Source organism: Mustela putorius, unplaced genomic scaffold, assembly GCF_011764305.1.
Source record: "Mustela putorius furo isolate JIRA1106 unplaced genomic scaffold, ASM1176430v1.1 tig00000832_pilon_pilon_pilon, whole genome shotgun sequence".
Classification (NCBI taxonomy): Eukaryota; Metazoa; Chordata; class Mammalia; order Carnivora; family Mustelidae; genus Mustela; species Mustela putorius.
Window position 1 is genome coordinate 3,705,856 of NW_025421491.1, and position 14,045 is coordinate 3,719,900.

The window sequence follows — 14,045 nt, forward strand, 5'->3', positions numbered from 1 at the left end:
AAAAAAAAATAATAATCAGCCTAAAATAATGCTTATGACATATTTTGGGCTGACAAATCCTGCCCCCCTTCAATGACAAGATGAGGTGGAAAGGGCGATAGGGAATAATCGCAAATAGTACATTTAGAAAGGTGGATTTTTATTCTCTAGATAATTCAAAATACTGTTTCAAGGAAATGCTCTAATGAGGAACCTGAAACACCATGGTACATACACTATAACTGCTGTGATTGTTGCTCTGCAGGAGCACTGGAAAATACCTGAAGATCAGTGTAAATCCTTCCAGGACTGACAGCAAGAAGGAGTCCCTGGACTCTGAGCATGGCCCTGAAATTTCCAGGCCTCATTCAGATTCACACTGCTGTGTAAACTTTGGACTGCTATGGTCGTGCCAAGGAATCTCATCTATCACCAGGACAGTGTTCCACGGAGGAGATGCTAGGAAGTAGAAGGAGGAGGCGGAGGAGGAGGAGGGGTAAGAGAGAAGAAGAATGAGAAAGGAGAAGAAGAAGGGAAGGCAAGAAGAAGAAGGAGGAGGAGGAGGAAGAGAAGGAGGAAGAGGAAGAAGAAGAAGAAGAAGAAGAAGAAGAAGAAGAAGAAGGAGGAGGAGGAGGAGGAGGAGGAGGAGGAGGAGGAAGAGGAGGAAAGGAAGAAGAGGAAGCAGAAGGAGAAGAAGCAGGGAGGGGGTGGTGAGGAAGAAGAAGGAGGAGGAGAAGGAGGGGAGGCAGGGGAAGGAGAAGAAGACACCCAGAACAAAACAAAATTCCTAAAAACTTGGTTTGGGACCATGCAAGGGATTGACGCATATATCCCAAAAGAGGAACGGTGAGGTTAGTGCGACCCCAAGGATAATTATAGCAACCAGAATCTTTGGGGGCAAATCTGTTTTTTCAGGGCAAGGACAGGTTTTGAAGAGACTCAGAAGATCTTTTTCCCACAAGACACCTAAAAGCTTTCTCTCAGACAAGTCTGTATTATTTCTAAAAATTTTCTAGAATATAAGAGTATAGGATCCAATCACTATATGCCTAGCTACATGGTGATGGTGTTTTACTAGACCAATACTACACTGAGAGTCGTAAGAGCATGTAGTTTTTCAAACCCTATTTGTCTTCTGTGACTTCAATCTCCATCTTCTCCTAAAGACCATACTGACCATACCACTCAAGGCTCACTTTTCCTAATTATGGGAAACTGTTATCAGTGCCACTCATTTACTTTTTGGTTTTTTAGGAATTACTTATTTATTTAAGAGAAAGAGAGAGAGGGCAGGGGGAGGGGCAGAGGGCGAGGGAGATGCGACTCCTTGCTGAGTGAGGAGACCCATGTAGGACTCTATCTCAGGACCTGGGATCATGACCCACGCTAAAATCAAGAGTCAGACACTCAACTGACTGAGTACTCCAGGAACCCCTATTTACTTTTTAATTATATATTCCCTACAAAAAGAGAGAAAGACTTTAATCATCCAAATTTGAGCTCATTTGGAACTGGAATCAGACTCCATGCTTGATGGCTTACTGGTATTGCTTGGTGAGATTATTCAGCAAACATGGGGAATATTATAGGGTCCACGGAAAAGCTTTGAGCCCTATTTCAATAGTTCTCAAATTATAGTTTGAAGACCATCTTCATCAAAACCAAGTGGAGTGTTTGTTAAAAAAAAAAAAATGCAGATTTCCTCATTCCCACCTCTTTGTTTTTTTTTTTTTTTCCCACCTCTTTGAAGACCATCTTCATCAAAACCAGTGGAGTGTTTGTTAAAAAAAAAAAAAAAATGCAGATTCCCTCATTTCCCACCTCAAATGTGTCCTGATGATTCTTCACTCTTTAAAATTTGAAAGCCACTCCATTAATATAATTGATGATGTAGAAAGGTAGCTGTTTTTTTTTTTCTGACAAGCAGCATAGAGTGTTAAGATACAAAATTCAACAGAGTAAATTTGAGGATTTAATAGGTTTTGTTAAACAATTCATGAATCGGGCAACATCCCATGTAGCAAGTAGAGGGTTGCTCCATGGAGTTGTACAAAATGAATGGTTTTTATAGGAAGGAGGATGGGGCAAGAAAGTTATAAGGAAAAGAAAGGATTGTTTCAGGCAAGATCATTTTCCATTTGGGGGATATCCTTCCCACTGTGGGAAGGACAGGGATCATGTTACAAACTCATTTACACCCATCAGAAAATTCATGACTGACAGTTTAAGGTTTACATTCTTAGAGGAGGTTGAAACTTTAATTAGTTTAGATACTAAGCCCCGGTTTGGTAACTTGTCGTGGTCCAAGTAACGGCATTTTGGGCCTGTGGTTTTCTTTTTAACAAAAGAACAGCTCTGAAATGGATTAAGGTTTATTGCAAAATGGTCTGCAAGTAATCATGTATCTGTGAGGAGAGTTAAGGAATTTTTAACTAGGTCAAGGTAATAAAAGAACTGAATTTTTATTGAGCTTCCATCTGACAGTACTCTGTTAGATGCTTTGAAGCATTATCTCTTTTAATCTTTACAACAACTAGGTAAAGACTGTATTGATTTTTGCAAATGGAGTTTGAAGAACTTAAGGAACTTGCCCAGAGTCACCCAGCTAATCAAATTTAGAGCCAAGATTCAAACCTATGTCATTTGATTCCAAAGTCAAGCTCTTCCTAATATACATATTAAAACTTGGTAACAATTAAAATTAACTAGCATTATGTCTGAAACGATCTTTTTTACAGTGTTGGGATAAACTAAAATTTGTATATGAATAATATGTGAAGACCAATGAAGAGCTTATTAGCAGTATGTTTTTGTTGCTTTTTAAATACAATTTATGATTTTTTTTGTTAAACTCATGAAAGCACATAAATTTACAATTTTATTAAATCCTTCTCTTTTACTTGGAAACTGCATTTTCCATACAGCTTTCTGAACTACAAATTGGTTCTGTCACATTGCCATGTGATGTGTCTTATAAAAGTCAAGGCATCCATGACATCTCAGAATAATAGAAGAGGAGGTTTTTTACCTTAATGAACAATGAGGAAGACAATGTACTGATAAGAAGGAAATCCAGGAAGAAGGCTCAAAGGGAGGAGACTGATTGTGACCAAAGATAAAGGCCTTTAAACATGGTCCTCAGTCTTACAGTTAAATTTTAAGTCAGCAAAAGTTATCAACATTTGTGGTATAAAATCAATGAACAGTCACATGCAAGTAAATCCAAAATGGAAACCCTAGAAAGTAGAACCATCCTGCTCTATGTAATGTACTAATTGACAGGTAAGGTGGGTTCTGAAGGGCAGCAAAGGGAAGTGATGACAGGAAAATTAGAGGCATTTCAACCAAACTAGCATTAATACCAAGAGTTCAACATTTTCTAGATGTTCCTCTTGCTCTGCACCCTGATGGCCATTGGAATGCTGTGTGTACGTCGCAGTTATCCCATGATTCCTAATAAAAAGGCTGATGACTTCTTTTAGCTTAGTCAAGATACCAGAACTCTCTAGCCATGAGATATTGATCTTCAGGACATGGCTGCTCTGTGCTCGATGAAGAAACTAAGAAGTAAGATACTAGAGGCCAGGTCAGAGGTTTTATTTTTCTAACCAAACCGGGAAGATCCAAGTTGGGTCAATTTGGGCAACTCAGGCTTAGAAAGTGCCACTGAGTTAGTGGGAAGCTAAGATTTTGGTGCTGATTTTAGATTTCATTTATCTTTCCTTTTTAATTTTTTGTGTCTTGGCTTGAGAATGTCCATTCCTCATGACCTATGCAAAGTCAAGTATGAGCTTTAAATTGGGAGAAACTGGCCCACACCTCCTCATTTTCTTTTTCATGACCTTATTCATAGGAATGCAGTGGTGAAGGAGAGAGTACATGAGGTAGAATAGGTTCTGGATACTTCCAGTGCATTTTAGTAACTGTAGGGCCTCGTCTCTTCTGTAAAGTGGAGACACTTCTTCTTACCTTATCTGGCTACTATAAAGATCAAAGGAGCTAATATACCTATACCACTTCCTATTTGTCAAAATTAAACTTTATAAAAGTTATCAACATGGTTTTCATACAAATACAAAGAAAGGCTGGTGCCAAAAATACACTTACTTTGGGGTGTCTGGGTGGCTCAGTTAGTTGTGTCCAATTCTTGATTTCAGCTCAGGTCATGGTCTCTGGTTCCTGGGATAGAGCCCTGCATCAGGCTCCCTACTCCCCACAGACTTTGGAGCTTAAAGTGATGTCACTTAGATGATTTGGACTGTTACAAGAGCACTGAATTGGGACCTCTAGAACTCTTTTTGTAGGTCCAGAGTAGACCTCATGAAAGCAGGGTGGTCCAGATGTAGAAGACTTAAGTAAGGTTAAATGAATGGTGATGAGAAAGTTGTGTGATTATCTATCTGGGTTTGAGTATTGCTAATATGGTTTTAAATGTTCTATTAAGGGAGTGAAGATGTCCTTTCTTTACCTGCAAACCTCAACATATTAACCTACACATGACACGTACCTTACATGGTATTTTCTTCTCCCTGACGACTCAGATTTCAGTAACAGCTTACTAAATTTTATGGCAGTGTGGTCATTTGCATAAGACAACAAATATCTGTCTTCTGTTTTACCAAGATAGAGTTTGACAAATTGGTTGTATAAATGAGGTCATACCAGGATAGTTATATCTGAGAATAAATCTCATTTAATCAGATATAACAAGCCCACCATAAAAGAACATATGTTCTCTTATCTGTAGACCCAAGAGCCAGAAACTGCTTCAGGAAACTGGTCTGTTATTGGTTCTGTGATTTATGGAATCTCACACTTATAGGTGGTAAGGAAGGTCATTGCCTGACAGGTCAGGAAATCTATCAGTTTTTGGGTACTTCAAAGAGAAATTCACCAAAATATACATAGGCATCATAGGAATGCTGTGCAGATGAATTTCTTGGATTTAGTTTCTTACCCTTGTGTGGTAGGGAGAATAGCACCCTCCGAACCCCCAAATCTCCATGTTCTAATCCCTATAGCTTAAAATATGCAAAAGGAACTTTGTAGATATAATCAAATTAAGGATCATAAATTGGGGGGATTATACTGAATTATCTGGGGGCCTGATGTGTTTGCAAGAATCTTTATAAGAGGACCCCAGGAGAAGTCTGTTATCACAGAACCACTATGTGCACTATGCAACCCTATAGAGGCACATATAGCCTTTGAACATCTTTTTCAATGTGGCAAAAAGAAGCATATTCAATACCATGACCCAAAAGACAATTTCTCTGTAACATATAAAAATAATAAGATATATAGAGATATACATCTATATATGTACACACACATATATAGTGACCAGTACATCAGTATTACCTCTTACTGAGAAGACATTTAGATACTCAGAGATTATCCATTAACTTAATTTATCATTAGCTCGAGGTCTTAAACTCAGTAATGAACTTGGAAATTATGTTTAAACAGATACATCACAAAGCACAATTACTGTTGAAACAAAAATTTTGTCAGAATTCTAATTCAATGTGATTCCATACATAATTTTATATCTCCTTCATTTTAAACATTATGTAGCAATTCTAGCAATTCAGTAAACCAGTATAAGAAGTTTAAGAAGTTCATGGGGTGCCTGGGGTGACTCGGTTGTGTCTGCCTTCAGCTCAGGTCATAATCCCCAGGGTCCTGGGATGGAGCCCCAAGTCGAGCTCCGTGCTAAAGAGTCTGCTTCTCCCTCTGCCCCTCTCCATCACTCTCTCTCTCAAATAAGTAAATAAAATATTTTTTAAAAGAAATTTAAGAAATTTGACTACTTACCCTCTTCATCAAGAAACAAAAAACAGATTGGTAAAAAAAAAGAAGACTGAAACTGTAACTCAATATGGGTAAAATTAAGGGAAAGACATGTATAAATTATTTCAGTTAATTTTTAAAAAAATCCTTAAATGTGGTCAAAGATGCACTTGGGTTTTTACATAAAAAATGCTTCTGAGCTAGAAATTTTTGAAAGTTTTTTTTTAAGGGTAGCACATAAGATATAATAAAACTTTAGTTTCTCTATATAATAGGAATCCTGGGTATGTTAATATAAGTAATCAAAGATACAGTCTCTGAAGGTTGCAGCCTTAATTCCACATTCTTAGCCATGAGTTGAAAGTAAACATAGAACACAACAAATCTTGGACATGGAATTCAAGGAGTATTTCTCCTTTCCAGCGAACCTGAGATGTATTCTTGCTCAGACAAAAGAAAAAGGCTAACAGACCAGATTTTCAATCATTTGTCACACTACTGACAGAGAATTAGATTACTTTCTTTACATGACAGACCACCATATTCTCAGAACAAAATGCCAGATTCCAATTCAGTGTTGCAACCAATAGAGTGTGACTTAGTGGCCACGTGCAAATCAGATTCCCCATGTACACAGCGTGTTCTTCTGCCTGTGTTCTTGAGATTAGACTAACATGCATATAACCACTAGTCCCTAGACTTGGTCATGGCAAAAACTAAGATTTTTTTTTTTTAAATCAAGATCTTCTGAGACACAAAATGTCCCCTTAACTATGCAGTAGAGATGGCCCAGTGGTCAGAGACCAGACACAGATACACTGGTCTCTACACCCAGTATAAAAATAGAAAGAGCCCAAATTATGAGTCAGGCAAGGTACTTACAGATTGAGATACTTGGGCAAAAGTCAGTATCAAAATATAGTGTGAAAAGATAAGAGCAAGAGAAATAAAGAATCAGCAAAGGTAAAATCCATTACTGTTTGGGATCTGCTCCAGGACTAGGATAAAGAGGACAAAATGACCCATAAATTTGCCTTTGGCAGGTAAGTTTATTTCATCATCTTGGTAGAACCATCTCTAAAACAAAGTATAACTTTAAAATAGTTACAAATGTGACTAACAGAAATATAAAGTGAGCCATTGTTGAAGACAAATTTAACTTTGAGGGAATGAAGCTCATTCTGGGGAGATACAGAGGAAAAGTAATTGTGGAGACTACCTGGAAAATCAAAACTGGTTAACATGCCAGGGCAATAAAATTATAATTTGAGGGTTATATTTTCTATTAGACAGAGATCGCTTACATCATAGATTAACATTTTACAAAGTCTGGGAATTAAGATATATTTCCCTAAAGAATTAAGTCATCTTTGGATGAGCCTCTTAGACAAGGGCCACAATGACAAAGGGCATGCAGTCTTTAATTTTTTTTCCTTTATTTTCAAATTTTGGTAAGTTTCAATAACACATAGGATAGTCATGGAAAAATTTCTTTCTCTCATCTTAATCTAATTCAAAAGGAAGCTAACCTTTGGGTTTGCCATGACCTTTCTATTTACAATATTCTTACAAAAAAGCAAAATTCCTTAATACATCAATGAAAATGCTAGAAACCACTGTCCTTACAAGATTATATCTACTAGAGAAGCACATTCTCTCCTGCTCTCAAAAAGGAAGATTCTTTCAATAAGAAAGAATTTATTCCCCATGGTAAATAGGAATGGCTATGTCAGGGAATATTCTAAGAAAGGAGGCTTTTTGTGCTTTTATATATTTAAGTCCCCTTTAGGAAAAAAAAATGAATAAAAGCAATCATTTTTACAAAATGAAGTTAAAAGCTAACTATTACAAGAGCCTAGAGTTAGGTACTAGCCACTTACTTCCTCAAAACTAAAATATATATAATTCATTTGGATAGTAAAGATTATCTTGAGAAAGAGCATACAAGTAAGACATTAATGAAAACTTCTCTTTTTCTTCATTCAGCTCTTGATTTCTGTTTCTTGGCCATCAGATAATGTGCCTGATAAGAGAAAAGAAAAAAAGTCACACTATTTGATCTACTTGCTATTAGACAATTATTGTCAAGAGGTCTTATGCAGGGTAGAAATTAAAGCTATTTCCTAAAATAGGGACAATAGATTAAGTATTGTTTTCAGTTAAGTATACTATAATTGTCCCCTGCGCAAATGCTTCTACATAAGGCAAACAAATTGTAATTATGACTAATATAATTATATGTCATTATCTAAATTGTATCTGCTTCAGCCTTGCCCCAGAAAATCGTTTCCTTATGGATCTTATTCCTCATATCCAGGAGTTAGGCATTGCCTATTCACTCTAATCAATAATACATTGATGATTAATAAATGCTAATCAACAATTACTTTGAAAAACTAAACAAAGAACATGGACAGAAGTGCTCGTATAGGGATGGAGGGAGGAAGACAAGGCAATTGTGTCAGCAAGAGAAGCTTGACTTTGAAGGTCGAAAGATATTTCAGTTCAGTAAAGAACCAGGCAGGGAGTCTTTGTAGATATTTGAGGCAGGGAAGGAAGCATTGTTAAAGCACGAAAAGGAACTTTTTTGCCACTTGGATGAGCAAGGAGGAGAAGCGAGAAGTGGGAATTACACTGCACCAGTGACTGGAACACGAAATTCAAGCTCCAAAGCAACGCAACAGAATCCAAACAAAGGGACACAATAGACACACTTAGTGGAAATGAAATTGGATTTCTGAACTGGATTTTAAGACCCTGCTATGAGCTATATGCTACATCAAGAGATAAATGCTACCAATTTTGCCCATTTTCAGAGAGCTCCCTAAACTCTGGACAATGTATCGAATTGACTCACAGCATGACCCCCAAGAAGGAAAAGTTTTCTGTCTGAAAATCCTGTAGAACTTTAATGAAGAAAACTACCTCTTTCCACACAGATCAGAGGGAGGGCTAAAACTACACATTTTGAGAGGCACGAAGAATGGGCCTGAAACACTGATTTAGTCCAAACCCCTAACACTGCACAGATTTCCACCCAACTGAAGTCTTAGATGAATTGTCTCCCATCCTGTTAGATGCTACAACACGAATGCAGCAGTTTATTTAGTGACTCTCATCTACCCCACCAACCTATGAAACCAGCCTTTTACTTGCAAAATAAGAAGTGGCCAGATTGGAATATGGTGGAGAGGAAAAGGAGATTGCAATGCCAGGAAGTGTACCTAAATAAACACAGGAGAGGACACACCTTACTTGGCTCAAATATCGATTTTTTTTGGTCCCAGTGTAGAGAATGTGACTACCTGTATTTCACTAAATGTAACAACAGGTGTTACTGTCAACTGTAAAAATATACCATCTTGTTTTTAAAGCTAGTGCTAGCATTTGGCATTATGACTTCCCTTGGCAATAAATTCTGGAGGCAAATTTCAAGGATCTGAGGTATTTCTTTTGTGTCACCGAACATCTAGTTTGGCCATACAGATGGCTCAGATGAGAGCTAAAGTATTCTTGTGTCCATGTGTCATTTCCTGACATGAATTTAACTTCCAGCATTATCAAGTGATAAAATCTCCTTCCGAAATGATTCCTATTCCATCTGCATGATAGCCAGAAAATATATCTGGGTTAATTGTGTTGGATCCTGATAATTGAGTTGATCCCATTCTCTACTCTGTCTGCAAGAACTTTAATGGCAAGGCTTTCTTCTTGAAACCAGCTACCCTGCTAGGGAAGTATTTCCATTGATAGTTAATGGTGTGCAAGTTGGTGGGACAGGGAGATGGAGGAATTGTGCTGTCCCTATGTTCATATGTTTTATTTTGTTCTGTGAGAACTATTTACCAGCCAATCCTCCGCTTGCAATCTTGATCTTTGAGTCATCTTCTCCTAGTTCTGCTAAAATGATCTCCCTAGAGAGCACATCTGCTCAAGATACTCCTAGGCTTAAAACATTCTGACCATTCCCACATGTCTATTGAGCAAAGTCCAAGCAAAAAGCAGCACAATCCATAACACCCTTAAGAACAAGTGCCCACCTACCTCCTTCCTAGGCTCATTTCTCATCATTCCATACCTTGCATTATAGATCCATGGCAGACATACTTATTTCGTGCTTTTTACTCAGCTGTAGAACTTTGCTTGGCCAATTTCTTCTTCTTTTTTTTTTCAATCTTTTTTTAAAAGATTATTTATTTATTTATTTGAAAAAGAATGACCACATGAGAGAGAGAGAGAGAGAGAGAAGGAGTAGAAGGAAGGGGCAGAGAGAGAAGCAGATTCAACGCTCAGCAAGCCCAATGCAGGGCTTGATCCTGCAACTCTGGGATCATGACCTGAGCCAAACACAGCCATGTAACTGACTGAGCCACCTAGGTGCCCTGCTTGGTCAATTTCTCATCCTTTGAGAGCCTGGGCCTTCCTTCTTGTAGGAGTTGTTGCTAAATCTTTCTTTCTGGGCAGTTGGGGTAAGTACTTCTTCCCTACACTTCTTTCTTCAATTACTATGTGCAAATCTCTTCCTCACACCCATAGGGCTTTGTTGAAATACATTAATGTTCTTGTTCCTGCTAAACTGAAAAGTACTAGGTGCTATATTCTGAGATAGTTTCTGGCACAGAGAAGATGAGAAGCAGCAGTGCCAACAGTGCTAAATCCTTGTCCAAGGGCAGGAGAAGACCAATGTCTCAGCTCAATCAATGAGACAGAGAGAGCACAATTCCCCTTCCTCTGCCTCTTTGTTCTAGTCAGGCCCTCAATGTATTAGATAATGACCATTCGCATTGGGGAGATCTGCTTTATTCAGTCTACTGATTCAAATGGAAACACCCTCACAGACATATCCAGAGACCATGTTTAACTAGATAACTAAACATCCCATGACCCAGTCAAGCTGACTCATAAGCTTAACCATCACAACCTCAAATGTAAAGTCAAGATTTCAACTAATCTGTAGGCAGCATGAGTCCACTATGTACTTTATGTGCTGGGAGAAATTGCACAAGTATGAAAATTTCATTTTGGGACAATGAATCTGATGTTGGTTTGTAATATGAAATGCAAAAGAGATCCAAAAAGACACTACATGTGAGTCCTGACATGTGAGGTAATAAAAGCCAAACTCCAGAGTTTGTGGAGAATGTGGGAAGGAAAACAAGAGATAGTTGTCAAAATAATCCTTAAATTTTCAGTGCTTTCAGTGAGTTAAGAATTGTGTGAAGTGCCATTTAAATCTCACAGAAACCTTGCATGGATCAGACACTGAAATCTGAGACAATCCAGATTCAGGTTAAGTCACTTCCATGAAGTCATACTTCAGAGATTCAAACCCAGCTCTGTGATAAACTCATACTTCCTCTGTGTTGCTCTACCTCTTGGCCAAATAGATAAATCAGTCAGCAGGTGCACATGGTATAGACACGTTAGATATAGTTCATCTTTCAGGATTTTCTTCACATTTTACAAATGTCCAGTGATTTTGGTAAAGCCAGGAAAGAAAAAAACAGTTAGGACTGAGTTCCCTCTTGTCCTCATTTGTAAATCAACTTGAATTAGACCAGATTACCAAAAATCACCTAGAGACTGAAGCTCAAGAAACTCTGGGGTCACTCTTTTTGAAATGAAAGTACTAAAGATGTCCAGTGTGAGTTCTGTGAAGGGGAGACCGCTGTGACTTTTAGTTCTTAACATGATGTGGATATACATGTGCCAGGCAGAATAATGGCTCCTCTAAACGGTATCCATGTCCTAATCCCTAGAACATGTAAATGTTATTTTTTTTTTTTTGCCAAAAAAAAAAAAAAAGGACACTGCATATATAACTCAACTGAGGATTTTTGAGTTGGAGTAAGTATCCTGGTTTATCTACATGAGCCCTAAGTGCCATCACATGTATCCTTATAGGAGACAAGTAGACAGATGGCAGAATAGGAGAAGGCAATGGGACCACAGAGGCAGAGACTGGAGAGATACCACCACAGGACAAGGATTGCTGGCAGTCACCAGGAACATGAAGAGTCAAGGAACAGAGTCTCCTGTGAGGGGACATGACCCTTTTACACTTTAATTTTATCCAGTGTTACTGATTTTGGACATCTGCTCCTGGCCTCCAGAAATATGAGAGAACAAATTTCTGTTGTTTTAAGTCACCCTTTGTGATAATTTGCTACAGCAGCTACAGGAAACTAATACAGTGGCCAAATGACATTGGAAGGCCTAAATCTGAATACCCTAGAAATTCAATAATGCATCACCGGATTATATCCTTTTCACAGAGAAAAAAAAAATGGGGAAGGGGATACTTCCCTTGTCAGTACCTTAAAAGGGATTTGACTTGACCTTGGAAAACAGAATATTATGGCTTCCCAGACTTTGTTTACTTCATGTGTAGAGTATTTTACAGTCATTCCTTCCATACTGCCCATTTAAATTGTCACTATCACAGATTTGACTGATGTTAGATGTTAGAACTGACAAAATAAATGAGTGCTAATAAAACAGGGAAGTGTTCTGCCATTGAGCTACTGAAAGCAATGCGATGCTTTCTAACACCACAGTGAAACCAAATAATTGGATACCATGATGAATTCGAGGTATTACAATTTTGATGGTGTTAGGATTATGATAAGTGTGAAACAGTAATGCCATGTTCCTTTTGTCCATAGGCCCGGTGGGATGGTCTGACTGGGCGTATCACCTTCAATAAAACTGATGGCTTGAGGAAGGATTTTGATCTGGACATTATTAGTCTCAAAGAAGAAGGAACTGAAAAGGTAACCTTCTCAATAATAAATTTCAGAATAAAATAAAGAGCACTGTTTAAGCATTTTAATTGTACCCACAAATAGCAGAGCGATAAGATGATTCTCTTAGCATGTTCATTTATGGCCAGTTTTTAGCTCTCTCTCCCTACTCTGCTGATAGATGCTGACATGCTAGCTTCTGAAATTGTATGTTATTAATAGCAATGCTAACATTCATCTAGTGCTTAGTTTATACAGCAGGCATGATTACAGTATTAAATACATATGGCCCTGTGGGTAAGCTGTCATTAGCCCCATCTCTCAAAGGTTTTAGGAAATTGAGTTTAGATGTGGAAAACAAGGAGTTCGTCAGTGATTTATCTATGGAATGGTTTCCAAGTTCTACTCAGCAATGAATTTTAATTGCACTTGAGATTGACAGAAGGACAAACTAAAGTAGGAGAGAAAGGGCTTACTAGAGCCTTGATTTTAGGAAGAAATAGGCCAAAAAATCATTTTTATGCTGCATTCTGATCTTAGGATTATTTTAGTTGTAATTCTCAATCTCTCAAAGTTCCAAGTTCCATAAAAGCTCATGCAGAGTAATGCAAATGTGAACTATTTAGTTAAATAATAATAATAATAATGGTCAAAGAACTTGGCTCCTTGGTATATTTTATTATACTAATTTTATTATTCATAATTATGTACTGGAATTAATTTAGAAATAAATTTCTAATTTGAAAATCAAAATTCTGTAATCCAACATTTTTTTTTCACTGTAGTGGACAAGAAGGTACATTTCCTATAGAAGAGTACCTTTGGCAACCAGTTACTTACTTAATTGAAATGTTTGGGTTGATTTTAAAAATGAGATAAGATTTCCATTTATGTTCTGTTTCTTTTGGTTACTAAAACATATTTTTTTAAGGTCCTGGCTATGCCCCATTCCTAAATAGCCTAATTAAAACAAACAAAGATTAATTAGGCTGAATGTAATAGTTGGTGACCACTGGTGTGGAAACGTTTGAGGAAAATTATTAGTTTGCAGCTCGGAGGGTACACATTATGTGCACAGGTTCCCATTTCGAAAATGCCCTCTCTTCCTGGCTCTGTCTCTCTGCCTCTCTCTGTGTCTCTGTCACTGCCTCTCTCTCTCTTTCTCTCTCTCTGGCTCTTCCCGGCCCTCTGTCTGTCTGTCTGTCTCACCCCCCCTCTCTGTCTTTTCATCTCTCTGCCTCTTTCCCTGGGGTCTCTTCACTTGAATTTGCTGGTTTGTTAGTTTAACACGTCTGACAGAGTACGAGGCACCCACCTCGCCTCCATCAGGGCTGTGGACACAAAAGAAAAGAAAAGAATATTTTAAGGGACTGAAAGCTTCTAATGGATGTTTAAAAAAAAAAAAAAAATGTCTGCTCTTCTGTGCATGCCTCTCTCCCCCCTCCACTCTGTTAATGTATAGAAGTGAATGGGGAAGAAAAGCTGTTAAGAAAACATCGCTCTGGCTCCGACGTGTGATGAAAGAGACGG

General features: G+C 37.9%; 1 protein-coding gene across 5 annotated transcripts in view; it reads left to right on the forward strand.

The window, feature by feature from the left end:
* The window catches only part of GRIK1 (glutamate ionotropic receptor kainate type subunit 1), a 385,580-nt gene that overhangs the window by 313,348 nt on the left and 58,187 nt on the right, over positions 1-14,045 (forward strand). For all 5 annotated transcript variants that reach the window (XM_004757477.2, XM_045085170.1, XM_004757475.3 and 2 more), the window contains exon 8: positions 12,438-12,545. In XM_004757477.2, the coding sequence (XP_004757534.2) occupies positions 12,438-12,545 (108 nt within the window). The remainder of the gene's footprint in view (positions 1-12,437; positions 12,546-14,045) is intronic.